Source organism: Takifugu flavidus, chromosome 5 (assembly GCF_003711565.1).
Source record: "Takifugu flavidus isolate HTHZ2018 chromosome 5, ASM371156v2, whole genome shotgun sequence".
Classification (NCBI taxonomy): Eukaryota; Metazoa; Chordata; class Actinopteri; order Tetraodontiformes; family Tetraodontidae; genus Takifugu; species Takifugu flavidus.
In genome coordinates this window covers 954,134-978,059 of record NC_079524.1, presented here as the reverse complement: position 1 = coordinate 978,059, position 23,926 = coordinate 954,134, and the positions used below count along the sequence as shown (strand labels likewise).

The 23,926-nt window shown below is 48.4% G+C and overlaps 1 protein-coding gene across 7 annotated transcripts in view; it reads right to left on the bottom strand.

The window, feature by feature from the left end:
* Positions 1 to 3,091: 3,091 nt before the first annotated feature.
* Positions 3,092 to 23,926, bottom strand: part of adgrv1 (adhesion G protein-coupled receptor V1) — a 69,471-nt gene continuing 48,636 nt past the window's right edge. For 4 of the 7 annotated variants that reach the window (XM_057034038.1, XM_057034040.1, XM_057034039.1 and 1 more), the window contains 7 exons: positions 17,541 to 17,657; positions 15,135 to 15,313; positions 13,492 to 13,649; positions 10,330 to 10,451; positions 5,986 to 6,171; positions 4,710 to 4,884; positions 3,092 to 3,527 (listed from right to left, as the gene is read on the bottom strand). In XM_057034038.1, the coding sequence (XP_056890018.1) occupies positions 3,409 to 3,527; positions 4,710 to 4,884; positions 5,986 to 6,171; positions 10,330 to 10,451; positions 13,492 to 13,649; positions 15,135 to 15,313; positions 17,541 to 17,657 (1,056 nt within the window). In that variant the 3' untranslated portion in view covers positions 3,092 to 3,408. Of the gene's footprint in view, positions 3,528 to 4,709; positions 4,885 to 5,985; positions 6,172 to 10,329; positions 10,452 to 13,491; positions 13,650 to 15,134; positions 15,314 to 17,540; positions 17,658 to 23,926 lie in introns of those variants that run through there. The other 3 variants (XR_008950730.1, XR_008950731.1, XR_008950729.1) reach the window with 2 other exon arrangements.

Genomic DNA, 23,926 nt, shown 5'->3' with positions numbered 1-23,926 from the left:
TGAAAAGACGCCCAGCTCGGTGACGCCCAGGGTGGTGACGCCCAGGGTGGTGACGCCCAGCTTGGTAACGCCCAGCTTGGTAACGCCCAGCTTGGTGACGCCCAGCTTGGTGGCGCCCAGGGTGGTGGCGCCCAGGGTGGTGACGCCCAGCTTGGTGACCCCCTGGGCTGCAGGAGCATCAGAAGGCCTTGAAGAGCTTCAGACCTGCACGAGTCTCCACCGTGTCTCCATCAGAGCAGCTCTTTCAGCCGACTGTTTGACATTGTTGCTGTGCAGATATGGCAGCTGGCACAGGACAGAACTTCCAGAACGTTCCGTAGAACATGCGGGTGTGCACCGATGCAGGCACAGTCACACGTCAACGCAGATGCGGGCGAGGTTTCGTGGATCTCCTACAAAACTCGCACACTAAAAGTCAAAGCAACGACAAGTCTCCAACAGCGAGAGCCACCGTCGGGTCACCGTGCTTGCCAACCAGACAGCATAGTGGCAACAAGGGTTTCGCTTTCACAGAATTGTGATACGTCTGCGTCTCTTGCCAGGAACCAGCCCAGTATTTAACACACCCCCTCGGAGAGCAGTGCAGTTTAGAAAAGGTCAGCAGACATGCGAGCAAATGAGGAGCTTTGGTAGAACTGGAGCGAAGACTGAGGTCATATTGTGGTTTCACACACACCTGAACGGGTCTGGTTATTAACGCAGGTGTGCCACGGTGTTGAAGGTCGATTCTAATCGCGCCGAAGCAGGTTTGGCGTTGCCTTTATGTCGGAGCAGTATTTGAGAGATGTGAGATGTGGGATGCGACAGATCCACAGAACCGTGCAAGAAGTTGTCTTCATGAAAGACTTGCAGCCAAAAGCCACGACCTTGATCACTCGTTCAAGCTGATTTGATTAAATTTTTAAGAAAAGAACAGGATCAGAGACGGTTTAGCCAGTGAAAAACTCCAGAGTGGCAGAACGGTCGCGTCCACGTTAGCTGGAGGGCAGCTAACGGCCATGTCATCGCACACAGGCGAGGGTCGACCCTGTTAGAGGCCCAACGCACCACAGCTGATGGCTGCTTCCTCTGGACAGAGGCGTGACGGGAGATTGAGGAATGTTTTTACCGTAGGGGAACAACTGTCACGTGCAATCCAGATTCACAAATAGTTACGAAATAGCAACGATGCCCGATGGTAGCTGCTCGCTCGGCGATCCGGGACGGAGCAAGTGAAGCGGACCAAGGTTCCGAGGGGTTGGAATCAGCAGAAACTGGAGTCTGTGTTCACCGTGAAGCCTGAAAGGTCCAGAACTATCTACAGGAGAGCTGGATTACAATGCAGGTTTGTTCTGCTCGGGCTCTGACCCGACGGCTGTTTCTGGATTTGCACCTCAGCGGCTCCGGTCCCGCTCAGAACGGCTCGGCGCCACTGTTGTCTGGCGCATAATCGCGCACGTCGCAGGAAACGTCAGGACCGGTTTTTGCTTTGCCTAAAGCGATGATTCAAAGCCACAATAATTGAAGGAAGGATTTCTTCCATTCATCAGACTCAAAGTGAAGCCGGTCGAACGGTGACATTGAGATGTTCCGGAAACCCGCAGTTCCTGTTGAGCTGATAATAATAGAGGCGGCTTCATAATGAACTGTTGCTAAATGTCAGATAAAGGACACAAAGTCATTCTCATTTATAACAGATTGCTGACAGGTTCTATCGTGTTCTACAGAACATTCCGGCTCTTGGAACACAACACACTCACATTTAGTCCGTCCAAGACTTTGGACATCGTTCAGAAAAGATTTCTGCTCGTTTTTGCTTCAGTTTAAAGAGATGAAAATCAGCTTTTGGAATAAAAAGCCAACGAAAGGTGGGCAGCTCTTCATCGTCTTCATGTTCTTAAAGCGCGTCTGGCTAAACCATGTTAAACCTCTGCTGCGTACCACCAATGGGTCAGGGTCAGGGTTAGGGTCAGGGTTAGGGTCAGGGTTAGGGTTAGGGTCAGGGTTACTGTTAGGGGTCAGGGTCAGGGTTAGGTTAACCCTCATGGGTCAAGGGTCTCTCAGCAGTGCTCTGAAGGTGTCCCGGCACCTCCCGCTGCTGCCAGGACACCCCCGAATGTTCTGGTCGATCTCTATCCTTCTATCAGCAGATCAGTGGAAGGCGGATTCATTTGGACTGATCACTTCCGATTGACGTTCATAACACGGCCAATAGACGACGTCCTTCACACTCTAAAGGCAGGAATGGAAAATCTGTTGTGTTGCCTCCATCGTTGATTCCTAACCTTAACCCTGACCCCTGACCTTAACCCTAACCCTGACCCTAACCTTAACCCTACCCCTGACCTTAACCCTAACCCTGACCCCTAACCCTGACCCTAACCTTAACCCTAACCCTGACCCCTGACCTTACCCTAACCCTAACCCTGACCCCAGGATCTGTGGATACGAGTCACTGGCCATGATTACAACTCTTAATGTAGCACCAATAACCCAGGGTTGGCATATTTGCACTAACTAATCATCCGACCTCTGGAATGTCGTATTTGCACCTTCATTTTTCTTCACACTGTCCGACATTCCTTCTGTACATAATATAAGAGTCTTTATTTTTTTCTTTTAGTACTGTTCTGTATTGTTCACCTCGGGCTACCGCTGTAATGTGTAATGTCCCCGATGTGGGATCAATAAGGTTTTTTATCCTTTATCCTTATGATGGGGGAGACGTGTAGGAATAAACAACTAGTAGCTCGCTAGTTTCTTCTCTGAGAGTTTGGCAGCAGCTGATGAATCTTTGCTGCTTTTCCCTCTGCAGACTTGTGGGCAGTGAACATGCTGCACTCTCAGGCAGGTTTAGAGGTCGGATTTACCCAGGAGGAAAAGGTCAAAGTGCAGTTTAAGGATCAAAAAGATGTTGGATTCACACAGAAGAATGATCCTTTGCAGAGCAGAGGTGATTCCAGAGGTGATTCAGCAGAGCTGATATCAGACCCACTTTGTGAGGCTCCTGTGAATGATCTGCCATCACGACGTGACCTCCCCACTTATGTAACAGATGTGCACATCTGCTGGCGTCTGATGGATCACAACTAGGAATCAGCACAGCAAAGTGTAAAATATATAGTAAATCATTTATTACCACTGTTACATCATTTCCCTCCTCAGCACGTGTTGAGCGTCTGTCCTACTTTTCTACAAGAAAAGACAAATTACATCCAGAAAAAAGGTCCCACCGAGGACTTCAAACCTGTACGTTCTAATATATCTATCTATAATACATATATAAAACAGATATACAGAATAAATCACATACAGTATCGAACATCTAAACAAACGGGGAAAAAATGGTTTTAGTGCAAAAGTGTTTTCCGACATAAAACCACGGCTGTGACGTTTGGGAGCGGAGCAGCGGAGGATCCCTCCAGGTGGTCAGAGGTGTGTGTCGGCGATGGGGATCCGCCTCAGCTCCACGATCTGAGAGTTGGTCACGCTCCCCTCGTCGTGGCTCCCGTGGATCGACTCGTTATCGCTGAGGTTAAGGCCAGTCCCTGCAAGAGTCGTTAGGACAACGATGAATAAAAGAGCAGGAAGGGAATCACCGATGTTTGAGGATTTAGAGGCTTCGGCAGTGAAAAGGAGACGCGTGGCGTCAGAGTGGAGCGCTTGGAAAACCTTCAGTGGAATTCTTTACTTCCTGTTTGGCTGCATTCTGATGCAAAACTCCGAATCTAATCCGAGGAATGTTACGAGCCTCTGATGGAACGTTCTGAAAGCCTGTAAATTATCCATTAAAGTGCACGTTGACAGTGAGATGACCTGTAACTGCGATGACATAACCAGCCGGGGGCGTCAGCCTCCGCTGGTCAGGCGTGTCGACGCTGCTTTTAATGTGATAAACTCAGGTTGTTAAAGCAACTTGTTAATGATTAGCTCTCCATCACCCCCAGCAGAGTTGGTGTACGTGTGTGTGTGTGTGTGTGTGTGTGTGTGTGTGTGTGTGTGTGTGTGTCTGGTAAAGGTTCACTGCCAAGTACGAAGACCTTCCTTACGTGGTGACTCCTGTCAGGGTGGGTCCAGTTACGTAACCCTGAGATGGGGATTATCGTAACTGCTGACGGGGCGGTTTAGGTTAAACCGGGCTGTAGGTTCAGGGTGACTCAGGTCACTGCGGGACCACGGAACAACCCGTCCGTCCGGCAGTTTATCGGTTAACATCGGAGTTCTGCATGAGAATTCTGCAGGATTCTTTTAACCTTTCCCAACCTTTCAAAGGTCCAAAGCAGCATCCTTTAATCAGCCGTCTCACAGCTACACAGAGCAAAACACACCAACAGGCCTCCACAAGGTCTCAAATGCTGCAGCAGCTCGGCTCAGCGGGTCAGGAGATGACGGGCGGAACCATCTCACTACTGGGTCACTTCATACATGAGGAACACACGCGTGTACGAGCAGGCAACACACCGACTCGTCAGTAACATGGTCGTCACCACCCAATCCGCATTTGCGAGTTTCTAAAGCCGACGCCATCTCCATAGCAACGTGCTGTTTCTCTAGGTAGCGCGCTAGCGGCGCTGCTGTACAGGCTCACTGCAGTCAGGTGACAGGAAACCCGGTGGCTTCACAAAGCATCCGTCTTCATCACATCACACGAGGCAGAATAAATGGATTTGATGTAGAAAACGTTACATATATGAGTGAGAATGCGGATAAACGTGTCGCTGCATCCTCACCGGTCTTTAAGGCAAATATGAGGTCATCAAACTCCTGGGACTCCTCCTCTGTGCTGACCAGGTTGCTGTTGATGAATCCTTCCGTGGTGTACGTCCCCACCACCGGGCTGGATTTGAACACACCACTGGGCTGACTGGTAGGCTGCAGCGACGCCCGCTCCCAGTCTGCTGACAACTGCACACACACACACACACACACACGCACACACACACACACACACACACACACACACACACACACACGTATTCATGTTTATGAAGGCTGAGGGTCAAGCAGAGTTCACATTGTCCGAGCACCCCAAAGTGTGAGGGCCACCACGCAGGGTCACCCTGGGGTCACTGGGTGAGACTGGGGTCGGAGGTCAGGTTAGGGTTTCATCCCCATTCAGTTCACCAAGTAACTCGTCCCACCAGAGACGTCTGCACTTTTATTGTGGTGAAAGATTCTTTGTTTGTCTTTTTAAACCGCAACAGTACATACGCTTGTTTTCCACTCCATTTATTGCATTTGCATCACATTTATCTCAAATATTCCTCCAACAAATCCTCACTTACTTAGCTACTCCGGCCCCCTGAGATCTTATTTGTCGTGCTGGGCAGCAGCCAAATATCAGTGTGCTCTCATGAATAAAACAAGATTACTAGATTCCTTCATTCGCAATGGAGAAGCAGAGAAGCAGAGCAGGGCGGGAACATTCCCAGGAGTAAAGATGGTAAACCTGCCCCTTTTCCTCCGGAGCGTTCTCCCCGTCTGAGGCCTTATAGGGTATTCTCCCAGGAAAAGGAAACGTAATAGATCTGCTAGCGTGTCTGTGCTTTAGCAATGTGCCAGTGAGGGTGCAGGGACTGGACGTGGGCCCACAGCACGGAAGAGTTGTGAAGATGAGCTTAAACGTGCACATTTTAACACAAAGGTTACATGATGCAAATCATTTCTGAAGTGGTGAGAGGAGTGGGGGGGGGGGGGGCGTAGATGTAGCAACTGTCAAATTTAGGACCAGTTTTTACCAACTGGACGGACTTAAATTGCTACCCAACGCTGCTTTTATTGCTGTTGTGTTACTACTCAAAACACCTAAATTGGGACTTTACTTTTCACTATTGAGGGAGAATTTTACTTTATGTTCAAAACTATTTGCACCAATTTTCTTAGAATGAATGTTTCAGAATGAGTGTGAAAAAAGTCATTGGTAAATTCTGCCAAAACATATCGGGAAAAACAAGCCCGAACGACAGGTAAAGGGGGTGTTTATCATCGCCCGTGGGGCAGCTTTACCTCCTCCATGGCGCTGATGAGATTCTGAGTGGATTTGTTGATGTCACCTCCAGCGCTCGTCGGTCCTCCTCCCTGGTAGGACGAGTCGGGACCGTCATGGCCGCTCATCTCCACAGTATAGCTGGCTTTTGTTGGCCAACACAGCTGGTTGTGCATGATGAAGTACACTGCAAACACATATATGCCCTGTGGAGACAGAGGCCCAATCAACAATAATGTCCCATTCCCCTCATGGTCACATCTCATCCATCCCCTCGCACTCTTCCCTGACCCCGATGTGGCGTCCAGGAGACATGCTACCCTTCTAACATATATATACTGTATATATTTATATGTATCCGTGGCGATGGAGAGCTACTTAGACTGGAAACGAAGCCCATTCCTAAGCTGAGGAACAAAGACAGAGTCTGTTGACGTAATTGCTTGCAGCAGCATTTCTGAGGCCGTGACGTCACTCAGTCTGCTGGGATTTCGGTGCGCTCCGCATCATGACCAAATCCTCTTGGTCAACAGCACCAGGCTGAGAATTACTCCACAACACAGCGGCGCCAAATACCACAGGTCCGGCCCGCATTTCACAACAGCCGGCGCCGGTCAGTGACGACAGTCCGAGATGGAATGCACGTGGCACAAATGGGAGTGCGTCTGCTTCACAAACTGACACATAACAAGCAGTTTTAACCATTTTTTACGTCCATTTCGACGACTTCTATGGTTGTAACCACTAACTACAGGCTTCAGCCATGTCCAGTACGTTGATTCGTGTCCAACGAAGCAGAAGGAATGGCTGCTCAGACAGCTAACAGAACCGTTTCAGCCCAGCAGGCTCCTCCGAGCAGTAAAACAATCGCCACCACCCATGAAAACTGAGGGATGTTGACTTACAAGAGCAGTCATAAACTGTACTGATGGTTGCAATCACCATTATGGGGAGACAACAGGAACTGTGAGTGGAAACTGCGTGTTTATGGGTGGGCTATAAAGCAGGCGCACACAACACAGCGCAGCAAACCCTAAAACGACAAAATGGGATATTTGTGGGGCTGCAGCTGAACTTGGTGGTGTCAGATTGTGCTACTTTGTTTTTATAAGGCAGGAATGAAAATGGTGTCTGCAATGATTGACGCAGCAGGTGGAAGCAGCCAGGAGTGTGTTCACACACAGCCATGCATGTTGTTCTCTATGGTGAGGTGATTAGAGCAGATAATTAGCAACCTGTGGAGCCCGGGGAACCATAGACCGGTTATGTAAGTGTTCTCGGCTCAGCGGAGAGGTCACGCTAGTAGATATGGAAAATACAGACTGAAGGAAGAAAAGACGGGGCAGAAGAGGTTCGCTTGTGGCAACGTAAAGAGCAACTGGGAAAAAGGGGGAACGTTTTCTGTCCTTAAAAACAGATGTTTGACCTAAATACCAAAAAATCTTGGTGGCACAGCCGATCCAGGCCAGACAACCACGTCAATATTCTCCTGGTGACTTTTCTACGGATGTGGGGATTATTCCTGCACAATCGGGCTTTTCATTATTTACCTTGAAGACCGCAAGAAAACACCAACGACCTCATAACTATAGTGAAAATGTGTTCTGGTCAGTGACCTTGCCCCCAAGATCGGGGCCTGCAGTCCACTCCCTCCCTATTTTTACCAGGTAGAACAGTTTGGCACGGAAGTGTGGGTGGATATTAATGCTAATGGAGTATTCTGCTGGTTCCCTGCTGTGGTTTATTCCAGGATTTACAGCAGGAGATGATGGGGGGGGGGGGGGGGTGATTTGATTATTGTCCTCTAATTTGGCCTGATGCGCTACAGACCTGCAGAGCAACGAGACAGCAAATTTAAAATGCAAAGAAGGAACAAAAGACAAAAAGAGAAATAAAGACGGAGCATTGATCTGCTCCCTTGAGTAGCGCTGCAGGAGACCAAACGTTAGCATCAATATTTAAAGAGCATTAAGGCAGCGAAAGCACGCGGACACACATGTGCACAGCTGGAACATCTGCAGATGTTTAGAGAGACCGAGTAATCAGCTGTTGGGAGACAGGAGCCACAAACAGTAAACGTGGAAAAATCTGCTCATGGAAAATTCACAGTGGGAACGTAACAACAACAACAACTGTAATGACAGCGCGTTCACACCAGGGGAAACAAGGCCAGCCTCAGAAGTGAAGCAACCTTTGCTTCTTTCTTTATAATATCACAAATGGAGACGAACCGGGAGCATGAACACGCCCGGGAGCATGAACACGCCCCGGGAGCATGAACACGCCCCGGGAGCATGAACACGCCCGGGAGCCAGTTTGGATGATCCGGACGTCCCGCTACCCGACTACTTCTGGGTCACCCCCCCCCCCCCATTGTAATTCAAGACCTGAAACCATTACTGTGTCTCTGGAGCAGGCCCAGCACCCTTCCCGGGCCAGACCCAGATGGAGAACCTGCACCTACGGTAGCGCACGAGGACTAATGAAAGGAGAAGAATATCAGCCACATTTTCAACAATGTAATTAGGTCCTAATGGAAGGTCATACGACAACAGTAAACGTCAGACTGGCCTCAGCGTTCTCATTTACAGATAAACATATTAGACCCACACACACACAAATCTAATTCCGGCCATTCTTGGCTCACGGCAACAGCAAATCCATCAGAACGGCTTCCTTTATTCTCTGTGAAACGGACTCGGGGCCCTTTCTGCTCTGAAGAATAATGTTCTTGTTTTCAACCTGTTTGTTCCAGTCCGATACGCAACTCTTTTCTGCTTAAGCAGACACAGATCGGCTCGTTTCTGCTTGGCTTCAGTGGCCCTTTTTAATACTTATTTATAAAGTTTGCTTAAAAGTTAGCATCGAGATGAAAGTTATGACGAGGCCTTGATGCTAACAGACATGTCAATGTAGTTTGTCCTTGTGTGGTTCCCTTTGAAATGCTTCATAAATGAAGGTTTACATTCATGGTAAACATGACACACATCTCATCGCAAAGGCAAAAAAACGGACGTAAAAGAACAAAACAGGAAAAAGGGGCAACACTAATTATACAAAATAAAGAATAATATATCATATATATGCAGGTGGCGTCATAGCATAGGTCAGCGGCTGAAAGGTGTGATGTCACATTGTGGGACATTGTGGGACATTGTGAGACATCGTGGGACATTGTGAGACATTGTGGGACATCGTGAGACATCAGGGGACATTGTGAGACATCGTGGGACATCGTGAGACATCAGGGGACATTGTGAGACATTGTGAGACATCAGGGGACATTGTGAGACATTGTGAGACATCAGGGGACATTGTGAGACATTGTGAGACATCGTGGGACATCGTGGGACATCGTGAGACATCAGGGGACATTGTGAGACATTGTGGGACATTGTGGGACATCGTGAGACATCGGCTGCTGCTGCTGCTGATGTCATTTCCTTCATTATTCACTCTGGAGGCAGCAGACGTTCCCCATGTGGCAGCACTGTTGTCTTTGGCGTGTGCGCGCCACATATCTCCAGAAGTGAAGACAAACTCCTGCAGCACACTTTACAGGCAGCTGCCGCCTCCTCCAGGAGGACAGAAGAAGACGGCAGCTGTTTATGGACGAGACAGGGAAGACCAAAAGCGCCTGAAGCGTCGCCCCCGTGCAGCTGGAACACAAACGCTATTAAAGAATGTTTTTACAGTCTTTAATCTTGCACATGTGACACCTCAGGGCTAAAAACTGGAATGAAACCCAAACACCACGATGCTAAATCCCCAACAAAGTCAGGTGCTTCTTTTATCTCTGCATCAAAGCAGTGTGTTCACGCAGTTAACCTGAGCCCAAGCAGCTCCTTCCAGCCTGTCACCACATATCTGGGAGGGTTGAATTAGCAAAGATAGCAGCATTTATGGCTTCTCCGGCGGGAGCATTCAGTCATACGTGTTATCTCGTGAAAGTCTCGTCTCCACCTCCTCCAACGTTTGGAGCAATAAAGGCAGGGAGCAGAAAATTAAGATGGAAAAAGACAAGGCCGTTAGAGAGAGAGGTTTCCATGAGGTGTGACGCTCGCCAGGCTCTTCTTCTCCTTCGGCTTCACCGACACCTTAAAGCTTAAACTGACCTCTCGTGATTCACGCACAAGAACACAGGCCGACCATAAAGTTCGAAGTAACCCAGTTGCCCGCTCACGCCATGACGTGAGCAAATGTGAGGATTTAAAGAGCTGTGGGACACCATGAGAGTGCACGAGGGTGTGAGACGGAAATACTGAGTTTAATTCCCCGTTAAAACCACGGTCTGGAAGATTAGCCGAGATGAGCTCTACAGGTACAGTGCATGAATAATAGGAAAAATATGGTGGCCAGCTCACCAGCAAGCAGTTAAAGATGACGTAGAGGATCAGCATCCACAGCTGCTTATAGCCCATATGGAGACCTGCCCACAGCCAGACCAGGGAGATGAGCAGGAACAGGTACAGAACCAGAGGAACCTCTGAGGATAACGAGAGGGGAGGAGTCAAACATGTGCACATCACGTATCATCATGAACTATCACATCATTGACAGCAACATGTTCACAGTATTTATGAGGACCCAGAACAGCACGAAGGCCGAGGCAGCAGAGAGGTCGGAGGTCGGGGTTAATGGAGCGGAGGTTACGGTCTCGGTTCTGCTGCGCTGGTTGATGCACCGCTCCAGAGGTCCATGTTCTCTCCACACCGTTCCAGAGCTCCATGTTCTCTCCACACCGTTCCAAAGCTCCATGTTCTCTCCACACCGTTCCAAAGCTCCATGTTCTCTCCACACGGTTCCGCCGTTCCAGAGCTCCATGTTCTCTCCACACCGTTCCAGAGCTCCATGTTCTCTCCACACCGTTCCAGAGCTCCATGTTCTCTCCACACTAAAGCACCGTTCCAGAGCTCCATGTTGGCTCCACACTGTTCCAGAGCTCCATGTTCTCTCCACACGGTTCCACCGTTCCAGAGCTCCATGTTCTCTCCACACTGAAGCACCGTTCCAGAGGTCCATGTTCTCTCCACACTGAAGCACCGTTCCAGAGCTCCATGTTCTCTCCACACGGTTCCGCCGTTCCAGAGCTCCATGTTCTCTCCACACGGTTCCACCGTTCCAGAGCTCCATGTTCTCTCCACACGGTTCCACCGTTCCAGAGCTCCATGTTCTCTCCACACGGTTCCACCGTTCCAGAGCTCCATGTTCTCTCCACACCGTTCCAGAGGTCCATGTTCTCTCCACACGGTTCCACCGTTCCAGAGCTCCATGTTCTCTCCACACCGACACAAAACTAAACAAGGCACTGCTGAAGAGGCACCGATCCACACACAGCATGAGGGATGGTTGATGGATCAATGGCCATCTATTGATACGCACATTCACGTGCACAATCACGTGCACGCAGTCTTTAGCGTGCACTTGGTGCGCAGTCTTTAGAGTGCTGCCCTGAGCAAACTCGGGTTAAGACGTCCTAAAAACCCTCAAACTCACTATTGCGCCACTTGCCAGCAGCTTAGTGCCCTCGTGCTAATTTACTCCCTCTAAAGGCAGCAGCCACTCATCAAACTGTGCTCAGCAATGCCACTCGAACACACACGTGCACGGCATGTGTGCACAATCGGAGCACTTCTCCGAGCTAGCGGCGACACCGTTAACCTACTTTCTATCGAGGCTTCATCATAGATATTTCCCAATGCACAAATACAGGTTAAAAGTGCCCCCCAGACCTTATCTGTACAAATAAGGTCGGATAAATATTGTCTGCGGTGCTCGTCATGTTCTGAACGTGTCGCGCTGAAATGTGACCTCCACGGGGACGCCACCTAAGGTGTGCTCACACCTCATCCTCGTCGCCATAAATAAATAAAATCAGAGTAACAATTCTCCGTTTAGACCAGATAACTGCAGGACAAACGGAATGACTAAAGAATGAGCCATCAGATGAGACAGCTGATTAGTAGAAGAGCTCGTTACATCCCAGCTGGTTTCCTCCAGGAGGAGTTAAGGCAGCAGCTGTTATTCTGCTCAGGACGTATTCCTGTCGTGGGAATACTGCAGATTCGGAGCTTCAGCGAATGTTTTTGTGCTGGACGGACGTTGGAAGGCTGCTGCTGGACTGCTGCCTCCTCCCCCTGTGGTCCACGCCATGCAGGGGGAGTCACTGGGGAGGAGAAACGCAGCTTCCTGTGGGGTCAGATCAGCTTTATAAGTATATTGGGTCTTTTGGGGGCCTCAAAGAGACAAACGGCCACTTTTGGATTGAAGGGTTTTCACACCTCACTGTGTGTATTTTTGAACAGTTTTCAAAACCCTAATAACAAAAACTGGTGCTAAACACTCCTTTAGTTGGTCGACTGTTTGTTATGGATGATGCATTGTTGTCTGGATGCTAATGCATCCATCAGCTCTAGTTTTCCGAGCTCTGTTCTGATTCCTGACACAACTACATCCACAGACCTCACAGCCTCTGCCAGCCAATTAGCTGCCACTAATTGGGGCTTTGCTTTGTGACGGGAGGGTCTGGAGTTAGCGAAACGAGCTAAAGCCTCCTGCTTCTCACAGACGACCAAAGAGTGCAGCAAAGAGTGATAACGGACACACAGAAGTATTTATATAAGAAATGCAGATACATTTTGTAGTTTTAATGCTGTATGCAGATTGTATCACGGCCATTTAACATCCCATATTATTACCCCAATAAAACTACAAGTGACAGCATTGATTCATGGCTGAACACGGCTGATTTGCATCCTACAAAATCCTAAAAAATGTTTTACATTTCACGAGGCTGCTCCAAGTGTGTTGCCCTTCTGATGGCTGTGAGTCAATTTCACCTCCTGTTGTGTGTGGATGACTTTTACAGGTGAGCGTGACAGACCGTCCCCCCTCCTCATACAACCTGGGATGGTCTGGAGAAGGTTCTGCTGCCTCCAACCGGAGCGGTCTGCTGACGGGTGGGCAGAGGTCTGAGGAAGCACGTCCCCGGACCCACTGTCAGCCCGTATACGGGGGACACTGTCTGTCAGTGGTTCCTGAATCGGGCACCTCTGCGACATCATTTTCCACCTCTGCCACCGTTAAATGTGCTCGACTCGAGAGCGACGGACGTCCTGATCCAAGTCTCAGAGGGCCCCTGGAAGACCGTCCCTGACCTACTTTATAAGCCGTCTTGATGCTGGAGCAGCCTGTGATTTCAACTGGGACTCTGGATACAGACCTCAGCGGATTAATAATTGGGTTTGGGTAATTATTGGGTAATAATTGGGTTTTCACTCTTTTGTGCTTTCATTATTTTGTTCTTAAAGATTTACAATATGCCATCATACAACATGTAATCTCTGAAAGGCTCTGCTCTTTTCGGTACCCGCTACATGAAACAAGGGCCTGAGCCAGCACAGCAAGATCTCTGGATCCTGTCTGTTGTGTTTGCTTGTTTTTATAAAAAACATCATTTAACTAAATGTATAGACGGTAAATGCATAGAAATGAACAGCGTATTTGTTCAGTTGTGTGTTTCAGACCTGAGCTGTTGGTGCGTCCACGGTAAACGTCATCGTAGGCCTTCCATTGCTGAGTCACCTGGTACGCGTGGATGAAGACGACCAGCACCGTGACCACACAGATGAGAGGCACCAACACGGCCGTGCTCAGAGCTGCGTAGATGTTTGGGATGAAGCACCTGAAAGGGAGGACCGAGATTCCTCTCACTGCTTTGCGTCAGTGCAGAGAATAAGAGTCCGTTGCTGTTTATGGACTCAAACATTGAGATAATCTCCGGATCTTTGCTCAGCGGCAGCTCATAAACACGGGCGTCCGTCTCGAACCGCTTCCCTGCAGCCTCAGGCTCATGTCTGGGCGTTGGACATTAGAATTCCTTTGCTATCACTTTAATGCGAACTATCAGACCGCTTCGCTGTCAGCGACTGGGAGAGAGATTCTTTCCTGCTAATTTCCTGGGAAAACTCGGGATTTGCTTAAACAGAGCAAATTGTTTTTCTCTGGGAACATCAACATCCACATAGAAGCTGTTAACTTCCTAAAAACAGTCGTGTGACTTCGGTCTTTTCACATAACTTGCTGTCGTGGGAGCATAAAACGCGCATAACAGATTTAACTAATAATTGGGGGCGCTCTAACCATAACATAAGCCAAGGTATGCCAAATACAGCGCGGTATCGTTGCATCCGAGCGATACAGCCCGGCGATGAGCGTTCCATACCCTGGAACTGGAATATTGTTACGACTGCGGCCCTGGACAGATTAGATCCTGCTGCACCCTCAGTGGTGACAGTAATAAAGGAATAAAGTCTGTTATCATGATCAATGACAGAAAGGCTGGTTTATTTATGGTTCAGATTAAAGTTTGGCTGCTATATCACTTTAGTCATGCGTCACATGTCAATGATACATCCAATATTATCATCGGTAACATTTTGTAGTTAAGATGATTCTGTTTGACTTTCATTTTAGCTCCTACTTTCAAAAGCCCATTTTCAGCTTTGAGGTGGAACCTGGGATACGGTGACCTGCAGAGCCGAGGGCAGAGAGCCGGAGAGGAGGGCAGCTTTTCCTCAAAGAGGAAGCTAAAGGCTCCCCTGTGTCCTTGGGTTCCTCCTGTGTACTCTCTCACAGCACTAACCACAGGAAGAACTCATAACAGCCACACCTAAAACTACCGGCTAAATTTAGATGTGATTTAGGAGTTTTACTGGTTCTTGACTCGCACACTTGGTTACACATGAAAAACAGCCACTAAAGCTCGTCCAGAACAGAACTGAACGCCTTTGAATCACAGGATGAATCAATATAAGACAAATAAAAGGTTTCCATTCCAATATAAATATATACTTTAGAACAGAATCCTTTTAATCTGAAGCTGCTTTCAGTGGACTTTTCGTATGAACACCCTCGTCTACTTTGTTCTTGAACTCAAGGAGTCTGCAAACACTTTCCCCTTCAGCTCTTCAGTGAAACTGGAATTTCTCCAGACGAATGGAGCCTTTCGTTTGATTGGCTGAGCAACCTCCTGACATGACATCAGCAGCTCAGGCGTTTTTCTGTTTGCTCGAGCTGTGAGGAGAATTCATCTGAGCTGCGACCACATTCGTCTCCACAGAGCCAGACTGTTTTAGGAGGTTCAGGTGCTAGCATACGTCACACTCACACGTCTCCTCGCACCAGCCCGTACACGCTGTGTATCGACCATCCGTATCCGCCGAGCAAGACGACGACCTGAACAATGATGACCAGAGCAGGAAGTCCCCACCCCAGCAGGAAGTAGAGCAGATAGCGCCGCTCTGTGTGCTCGTCGTTCATCACCAGGACCTGCCAGAAGTTCACTGCCTGTGGGGAGAGAAACAGAGCAACTCATCTTTCCCCCACAGCTTCTGACACCTTTTAAACAATCACCTAAAGAATGGCAGCAAAGAGTGTTTACACGACGGTAAATCCATGGTTGGATCAAACATTTGGGCTCAGTTGATTGTCTTTGTTTTTCTTCTTTTTATTGTAGACGTATCGATGGAGCAAAAGCAAATATGGCCCATGTTTGCTGTGTAATCCTGATATTCTGCTCAGAACAATGAAAGAACACCGGTCAGTCACAACAGTGTCGGTCTGTGGCTCATTTAATACTGAAAATCATCAATCACAGGAGCAGCTTCTCCACTGAACAGTAACTGGCAAAGGCAGCTTTTAATTTCCTCAGCTGTCACTTCAGAATCATTAAAATGAGTTTATTATAATCTATATCCTTGGCAGTGTGGAGCGGGTTAGGTAAAGTAATGAAGGCCCTCTCAGCAATAAAGGTTACGCAACAAGAGAAGAGCTGAACAACAGCTGTCTGCAGGCTGGAATCCGTGCGAGGACATCCTCGGGTAGCCTCTGCCCCCCCATCACCAAATCCATATTGCATAACCACCAACACGGTGCCATCCCCAACACACACATGCACACCTTACACAGACACAGGGTGTATACAAAATATAGCAAAGACACTGCAGTTGTGTAACAGGTCGACAGCGCTGCGCAGTAGCAGCGTTGGTTCTTGGCAGCGGACGGCAGATTTTCAGTAAAGGATGAGAAAATTCACGAAATTCAAGCTGAGCTGCAGAAATTTGGCTGCGGAGAAGGAGTGAATTTTGGGATTATTCCATCCAGAGTGACACTGAAGCACCGGAGCGGTCACAGGCATCACTGAGGTCACCTCAAGGGTGGTGCTGACACGGCCCAATCTCAGGCTCAGCGAGTGTTGGAGACCGTGTGAGAGCCACAAAAGTACAAAATATACTCGTCTACTCGCAAAGTGGTGAACCGCAGGTGGGAAAAGAGTGAACGATGGCAGGATGGTCTGTCCTGGCCACGCCAGAACCCCGACGGATGAGGAGCAAAGACGTTATTGGCTGTTCTGGCATCACGCAGTGAATATTATAATATACACATCCCATTAGAACACACACACACACACACACACACACGCGCGCGCCCACAAACATCAGCCACAGCAGAAAGCAGCTCCTTGACACTGTGTTCTTGATATTTGTCAAACAGCCTTCGTTTAAAGCCTGAATGGGAGGAACATTTTAAATTTCAGTCTCCTTTTATAAGACACTTGTTGGCCGGGAGGGGGGGGATTTAGGCCCAAAAACCCCAAACTGGAACATCAATATTCCTCCAAACTCCATCAAGTTCTTGTTTTGTGGATCAAAGTCCAACACCCAGATTATTAATGGTGTTTGTCCAGAACGACAGCTGTTAAAAATGACCACAGCTTTCAGATATCAAAGGGTCCCAGAGCAGCAGATGATGTTTACCACATTCCTGCAACATATTTGCAGGTCACAGGTCAAATATAGTCTAGAAGAAGGATTAAAGTAAAGCTTGGTGGTGATTTACACCGATCAGCCACACTAACCAGTCACTGGGCAATAATTAATCACATCTAACGACCACCTTTATTAAGAACATTCTGAAAGGTTCTTCTTGGTGTTTTGTAGTAAGTTGAGACTCCATCCACGTTAAGCTACGTGGTCGGTCGGCCTTTCTTCTTTTATGAGACAAAAACGAGGGCAGACGGTCCAGAAGGGGGGGGGGGGGGGGGGGGGGGGGTTGGTGGGGGTGTTTGGAGCTGGTGGGATGAGGTGTTACCAAGCAGTAGCAGTCTGGGGTTAAAGGTCATGTCAGCCGGCATTCTGGTGCTTTAATCTCAGCCTTTAATCAGAACTGGTCTGAGCTCATGTGGTGACGGTTGGAGCAGTTACGCAAAAACACGGAATCTTCACGTAACACCGGGAAAGAAGGAATTTCATGTGCAGATTCCCAAACACAAAGAACCAGAGGGAAAATATCCCCCGCAGGAGATACACACACGTACATTATAGTTATGGTGCATATTGGATCTATTATGACAAATCTATCCGAGGTCAAAACCATCTTCAGCAGAACTGACCGGTCGGCATAGCAACAACAACCATTAAAGGAAAAAATGAAATTACTGTTGAGCATTTAGGAAAACAGAAATGTAATAAAGGGTTTTCCACATGTTGAAGGTGTTTCTGGTGAACGTTCTTACCTGGATCAGCATCCAGAAGAACTGACTGAGATGGAAGTAGTGGGAGAAGAGAGCGAGAGCGGCACAGCTGTCCTCCGAGAACAGGGGCCCACGGAAGGCTGACACCAGGAAACACATCTGGAGACAGGGAGACGCCACGTTAGCGCGTTAGCATCTGCAGCGTCACAACTCGTTAGATGCTGGTCATCAGAGGGGCAGAAAACATCCCAACGTCCAGAGCTGCAGGCCGCTGCAAAGCCTTCAGAAGCATAAACAACACCGGCAAATATGTTCATCGGCCATCATCCCACACGCTTCCACATTTGTACAACTGTGTGGGCGGAACGCTGGGCCAGATGAGAGGAAACGCTCCGGAACGCTGCAGAGGCCCGCGTGTGCTTAGCTGCACAGACGTGTATTAAATATGTTAAATGTGTGGAGGGGAGAAAGGGAGGCACCGTGTTCTAGGGTGGGAAGCGCCTCCAGCAGGATCCGGAACACCAGAGCCGACCTGATGTGGAAAACTGGGCTCTCAGCCTTGCATACGATCGATCTTCCGTAACCCGACAGCTACGGAGCGTCGGGAACGTCGCTTCCATTCCGTTAGCTACACGCAGCAGTCATAACACAGCAGAGTCATGGCCGCACATACGTGCACTAATTTGCTTGGTGTGACAGCTTCTATAGTAACCAAGTAAACTCGTCGACCCCCCCCACACACACACCCTGCGTTTTTCTGTCTTTTGTGGACACAGCCCCTTCCCTGACCCTAACCTAAACTCACTACTAACCTTAACCTTAAAACCATCCCATAACCCTAACAGTGTGTAACAGTGTGTGAGGACCAGTCTAAATGTCCCCACTTTGCTAGTAAAATGCATGATTTCATACTCAGCATGTACCAGAAATCTCTCCCTCTCTCTCTCTCACACACACACACACACACACACACACATACACACACACACACACACCACACACACACACACACACACACACACACACACACACACACACACACACAGCCTTCTTGCTTCCTTGTTACTTGTTTATTCCGATAAAGTGTTGCAATAACTGACGAGCGTAGTGACCATCCTTCCTGTGAGCTCAGTCCTATCGCCGTCTTTCCCATAAAGGTTTGTTTCGTTTTCTCTCCTCCGTCTCATTTGCTGAGAAGCCGTGAGGAAAATCCCCAAACATTTATTCCTGGACGTTTCCAGCTTGTGTAAACTCTGTAAATTCTCCTGTTGACACAAGAGAAGAGAGGTTTTGCTTTTGTTTTATTTAATAGACGGAATGAGTCACGTTCCCGTCTGCTGTGCACGAATGAGTGAGCGCGTGCACGTCATGACTGCCTGGAACCAGGTCTGAGCAGAGATGCTGTTCTTGTAACTTATTGACAAAAGGGTTAAGCAACGGCATGTGTGTGTGTGTGTGTGTGTGTGTGTGTGTTTGTGTGTTTTGGCAAAGACAGACGAGGACACCATGCACACTATCAACAGCACCTGGTGGAATATTTGTAATAAAGCGCTCTATAACCATAGGTAGGAGCAAACATCCAGCGCACGCGCGCATGTGTGGGCAACACAACAGTGCACGTCACAGTCGGGTTTGGCACGCTGATAAAGGCTGAGCGATACTTTATCCTGCAGAAACCATGGATGTAATAACAACTGCACCTGAGAGTGGCATGAGAGAAACGTGCACGTGAGGTCAGATCTCATCCACCATAGGTGTGCAGCATCTTTTGATGCACAAGGAGGTGTGGCCATCACATGCCCACTAACACCACTGAACCATCAGATCATTTTCATTCTGTTGATTCTTCATCTGGAACCTTTTTTCCATCACAAATGAGCCAAATTTGCAAATATGCTGAAATCAAATTTTGAGTATTTGATTGAAAAATGACGCCAAAGCCTGAAAACGAGACAAAAACTGGCAAAACCACCGAAGACAAGCAAAGTGCGAATAGCAGGGTTCTTTGTCTTTCGTTGTTGATTCAATCGTGAACATTTTAGCAGCGCTGACATGCTAAAGTTTAGCATGCTAAACTTTAGCATGTCAGCACTAAACTATGCTAAACTCTGTGAAGCGTGAGACCCTACAGTGGGTTTTAAAGGCGCGTCCCTGTTAGATCTGTTTATTGCTGGTCTGTCTGTTGCCAGCAGAGTTTGGTGTTACAGCACTGATGGGGTGGGGGGGTAAGGCCTGTGGAAAGGCTAATTAGCTGAGATTAGCGAAGGCTCTGGCTACATCCACGGCCTTTGTTCAGTCAAAAATAGCACAGATACCTGTCAGAACATTAGTGACGATGATGAAACTGCCTGAGGGAGGGGGTGACTAGGTCTTTGTGCTTTGTTAAATGTGCGAGGACCTGTCTGCACCTTCAGGCTACAGGCTCCATTACTGGGGAGGGGCTGCATGACTCTTTAGAAACAGAGAGAGGAACATAACTCAGAAAAGGGAATAATTCCACAATAAATACACAGCAAGATTTGGTTTCCCACTAAATCCCTAAATCTCTGCCCATACTGACACTAAGGGACGATGAGAGAAGAGTGTTCTTGATCTGTGACAGTGGGTATAAGAGAGGTCACCAGGGCCTTTGAGGGGGGAGGAAAGGAAACACACTTCATGTTGGACAACCAGGATCATTTCTTCACCCTCACATTGAAAAACAGGCAGAAAAGACAAACATTTGTTTCCACTCTTGGAGGGAAAAAATGAAGATTCTGAACTGAGAATAATGAAAAGAGTCAAAGGTATTTCTGAGCAGTCGTTCCTGGCTGGCGTTCAGCCTGCTAGCATGCTGCAGCCGATCAATAGCCCTCTGTGTCCCGACGCTAACATTGCTAAAATGCATCACTGAGGCTAAAAATAGCATGTGGCTGATGCATTACATCACTCGGGGGATGGGACCCGCCTGCTCGCCATCCACATATCCAGCATACTTGACCCCCACTGATCCCTCCTGCACGCCATCCTTCTCCTTCCACTTTCCTCTGCCTGCAACTCTATTCACCCTCTGCTCCAATCCCCCCCAGCCCCCACCCCACCCCCCCCCCCCCCAACTGCTACCGGTCTGATCTAGCTGGTTCCAGCCTCAGCCTGCACCCTGGGTGCTTCCTCTTATGCCTTTGTTCAGGGAAATGCAGCAAAAGAGACAGAAGGGGAATGGTGAGGGCATCACTGCCTGCACGTCCTGCTCTGTTTTCCTCTGAAGTCACCACAGCCGTCGTCACACTCGCTCGCCGTCGACGCCGGCTCGCCAAGGCGCTGGAATCTTGCAAACTCAGCATTTTTTTAAAGGGTTTTTTTCATCCCGGGTCTGTCGGGGAACACCAGTTTCAACTGTGCTTCATTAAATCTACTAAAGCTTCTTTTCCATCTCTTTGGGACACGGCAGCCCCTTAAGCTATTTTTTATTTTTTATTCTGCTTATGTGAGGGCGCGCACGGAACCCAGAGTTGTGAGAAGTGGGTCAGATATAGACAGCTGAGAGTTGGGTTAGTGGGCCAGCTGCTGGTTTTAAGGGGGTTTTCAAATGTAACGTTGGAAAAGAATCATATTAATAACAATAAGAATAATAAAAGGAGGACAAAATAAATGTGCACATCTGTTTTTGAGCTCCGGTTGCTGCTGTGCTAATCCGCTTTATCTTCTCCGTTTCTTTTTTGGGAACGCCTGTCTGTTTGCTGTGAGGCAGGTTACAGTCGTAAAGTTCATCTGTGTTTTGGGTTGAACCTGCCTGAGTTTACTCACTGACCTGGCTGTTGTCACAGCACACACACACACACACACACACACTCCGCTAGCATGTTTCATATTGAAACAGCCGGACCGGCACCATGGAGGCTCTCTCTTTCTGTTGCATGTGTGTGTGTGTGTGTGTGTGTGTGTGTGTGTGTGTGTGTACTGATATGATAATGAAATGTGATTTAACTTGAATGACACGATATCAAATGGATACATGAAAGCAAATAGAAGTTTGGTTTTATTAACTGCCCATTTCCTCCCAACGAGCCTCGGCCCTGAAGACGCCTGCTCCACCGCCGTCCTGCGGTGAGGACGGACTCTATAATGAAAGTGAAATCTAGCAACGCGTGAGCTGGACGTTTCCACCTGACTGCGTCTGTGATCGAGCCTACTTTAGGCCCAGATCTTATCAATTAGAGTGCTGAAAGATGGAGGCTTGACTTTAAAGGTCTCTGTCTGGACATCAGCAATTCCTGTTTGTGCATCTAAAACTCCGCTCAGAAGATAATGAACAGGAAAAGCTCAGAGGAGCCATTGAGCTGGTACTCTGGCGTCCACCTGCTTGAGAAGGTTCTGTGGAGCTACAGCGACCCCTACAGGCCCACCGAGCCAAGACTCAGGGCCGTGGCTGTGATGCCTTCACGGCCCAATAAACGCCATAACGTTTGGTACATGTTTATATGTGGACACATTTATTCTGATGTGATTCCATCACACCGCAGCTGAAACTTTAACACAATTAAAACAATTAAATAACAAAAACCTTTACTGCCTCCTTGTTACGTTAAATATTCGTTAACATTTCCTAAAGAGACACAAACCTCTGGTTCTCTTATCCTTGATGGAATTCTATCGGCACATGTGACCTTCCATGACCTTGTCAGCTGTGAACTGCGCCCACTTAAATGTTCATTACACAGTTTGGATGAGGGCGAACAGCCGTCACTATATGTGAACACGCTGTCCGAACATGTTACATCCTGTTTATCTCAACTGGAAAAACAACACCAACGCCCTGAAGCCGAGCTTTTTATCCCTCTCGCTTCTGTTTAAAGCAGATGTCCATGTTGTTTATGCGTGTTTCCGACTGTTTGATAAGGTCCCCGATGACTTCACCGAACCAGGTAAAAGGTGCGTGATGAGGAAAGAGTTCAGGAGAGGCAACGATGCCCGCTGAGGCCCAGATATGAACGGGGGGCAGCCACCCTAAACATCTGGGCCCCCATCAGGTCGGGGACGCCACCACCAGAGCAGTGACACGGGCAGGAGCGCCGCCTGGGTTGGACTTGGATGATCTCCGACTGTATTTGTCAGGTCGAACACGTAACGGCTGATTCGGTGATCCCAAAGCTAGAGATCCCATCAGCACAAAGAGCAGCGAGGACACTCTAGTGTAACTCAAAGGCCGCTGTGATAACGAGTACAGTACTCTGTATAAAGTTCACACTTGTGATATACATTCACTCACACGTCCACGGCTGGACGGACTTGTGCATGTTTTCAAACTACTACTAAGTATAGAGGTGTTTCTGTAGGTGGAGATGAATACAGGTGGGTGAAAAAGGTCGCCTAATTAAAGGTGTCGTGGGCTCAGCCGGGCCATCGGCACCCGGTCCTGTTGACTGAGCTTTTTCTGGAAATGGAGGAAAGTTCATGGCGATATTTCAGAGTTCAGCGTCTCTTTGGACGTGACCCAGCTGGCGAGTCCAGAAAGGGCAGAGTCTGACACCACGCTAACGCCAGCACTCCCTGGGGGAACGCCTCCGCCCTTATGATCCATTTAGTACTGACGCCGCTCAAACTGACCCACTTTGGTCCCATCAACGTAAATTGCTCAGATAATTTCAATGGACATAAATTCAAACATTAGTCAGCACTAACGAGCGATACGCTCGGACGTGGTGCACGTTAATGCACCGTTGTTGGCAAACATTGGCGTTCCAGCTTCTACCCGAACGTTTCCAAATATTCCAGATACAGGACAGAGGATGAGGATGAGGATGAGCGCTGCAGGAAGTGGCGTGATGAAGGGGACTCAAGCGCCGACATCCCTTGGTCTAAAGAACGGCATGAAAGAGGAGAGAGCAGCGCGCCAACGGCTGCTTCTGATCGACCGCAATGGCGTGTTTCAGCCTCGGTCTCCAACAACAAGTGAAGGTCGGAAATCACGAAGCTGAGTGAGAGGAAAGATGCCCTGAACGCATCACACGAAGGAGAGGGCGGGAGTCATGGCGACGGTGGGCACAAGGCTGCGGAAAGTGAGTCTCCCTAGAGGCCGACTGCAGCTCTCAACTGTCTGTCTGCACACACACACACACACACACACACACACACACACACACACACCACACACACACACACGCACACACGCACACACACTGATACTTTATAACCCTGCAAACATACATTAAAATTTTATCAAGTTCATGGGAACTTTATGTTGCTGCAATAATATTTAATCCAAAAAAGAAATTAAAACTATTCAATTAAAAAATACGCACCCTCCCCCCGGTTGCTTTGCTGTGATTTTGTTTCCAAGCAGAGGAAAGATGAGGAGAAACTATGAGAGACACACACTGATGTGAACAGGAAGAGTCCATTTCATTCCAAATCCCTGTGTGGAAGCTGTGAGGTCACCGTGAGGATCT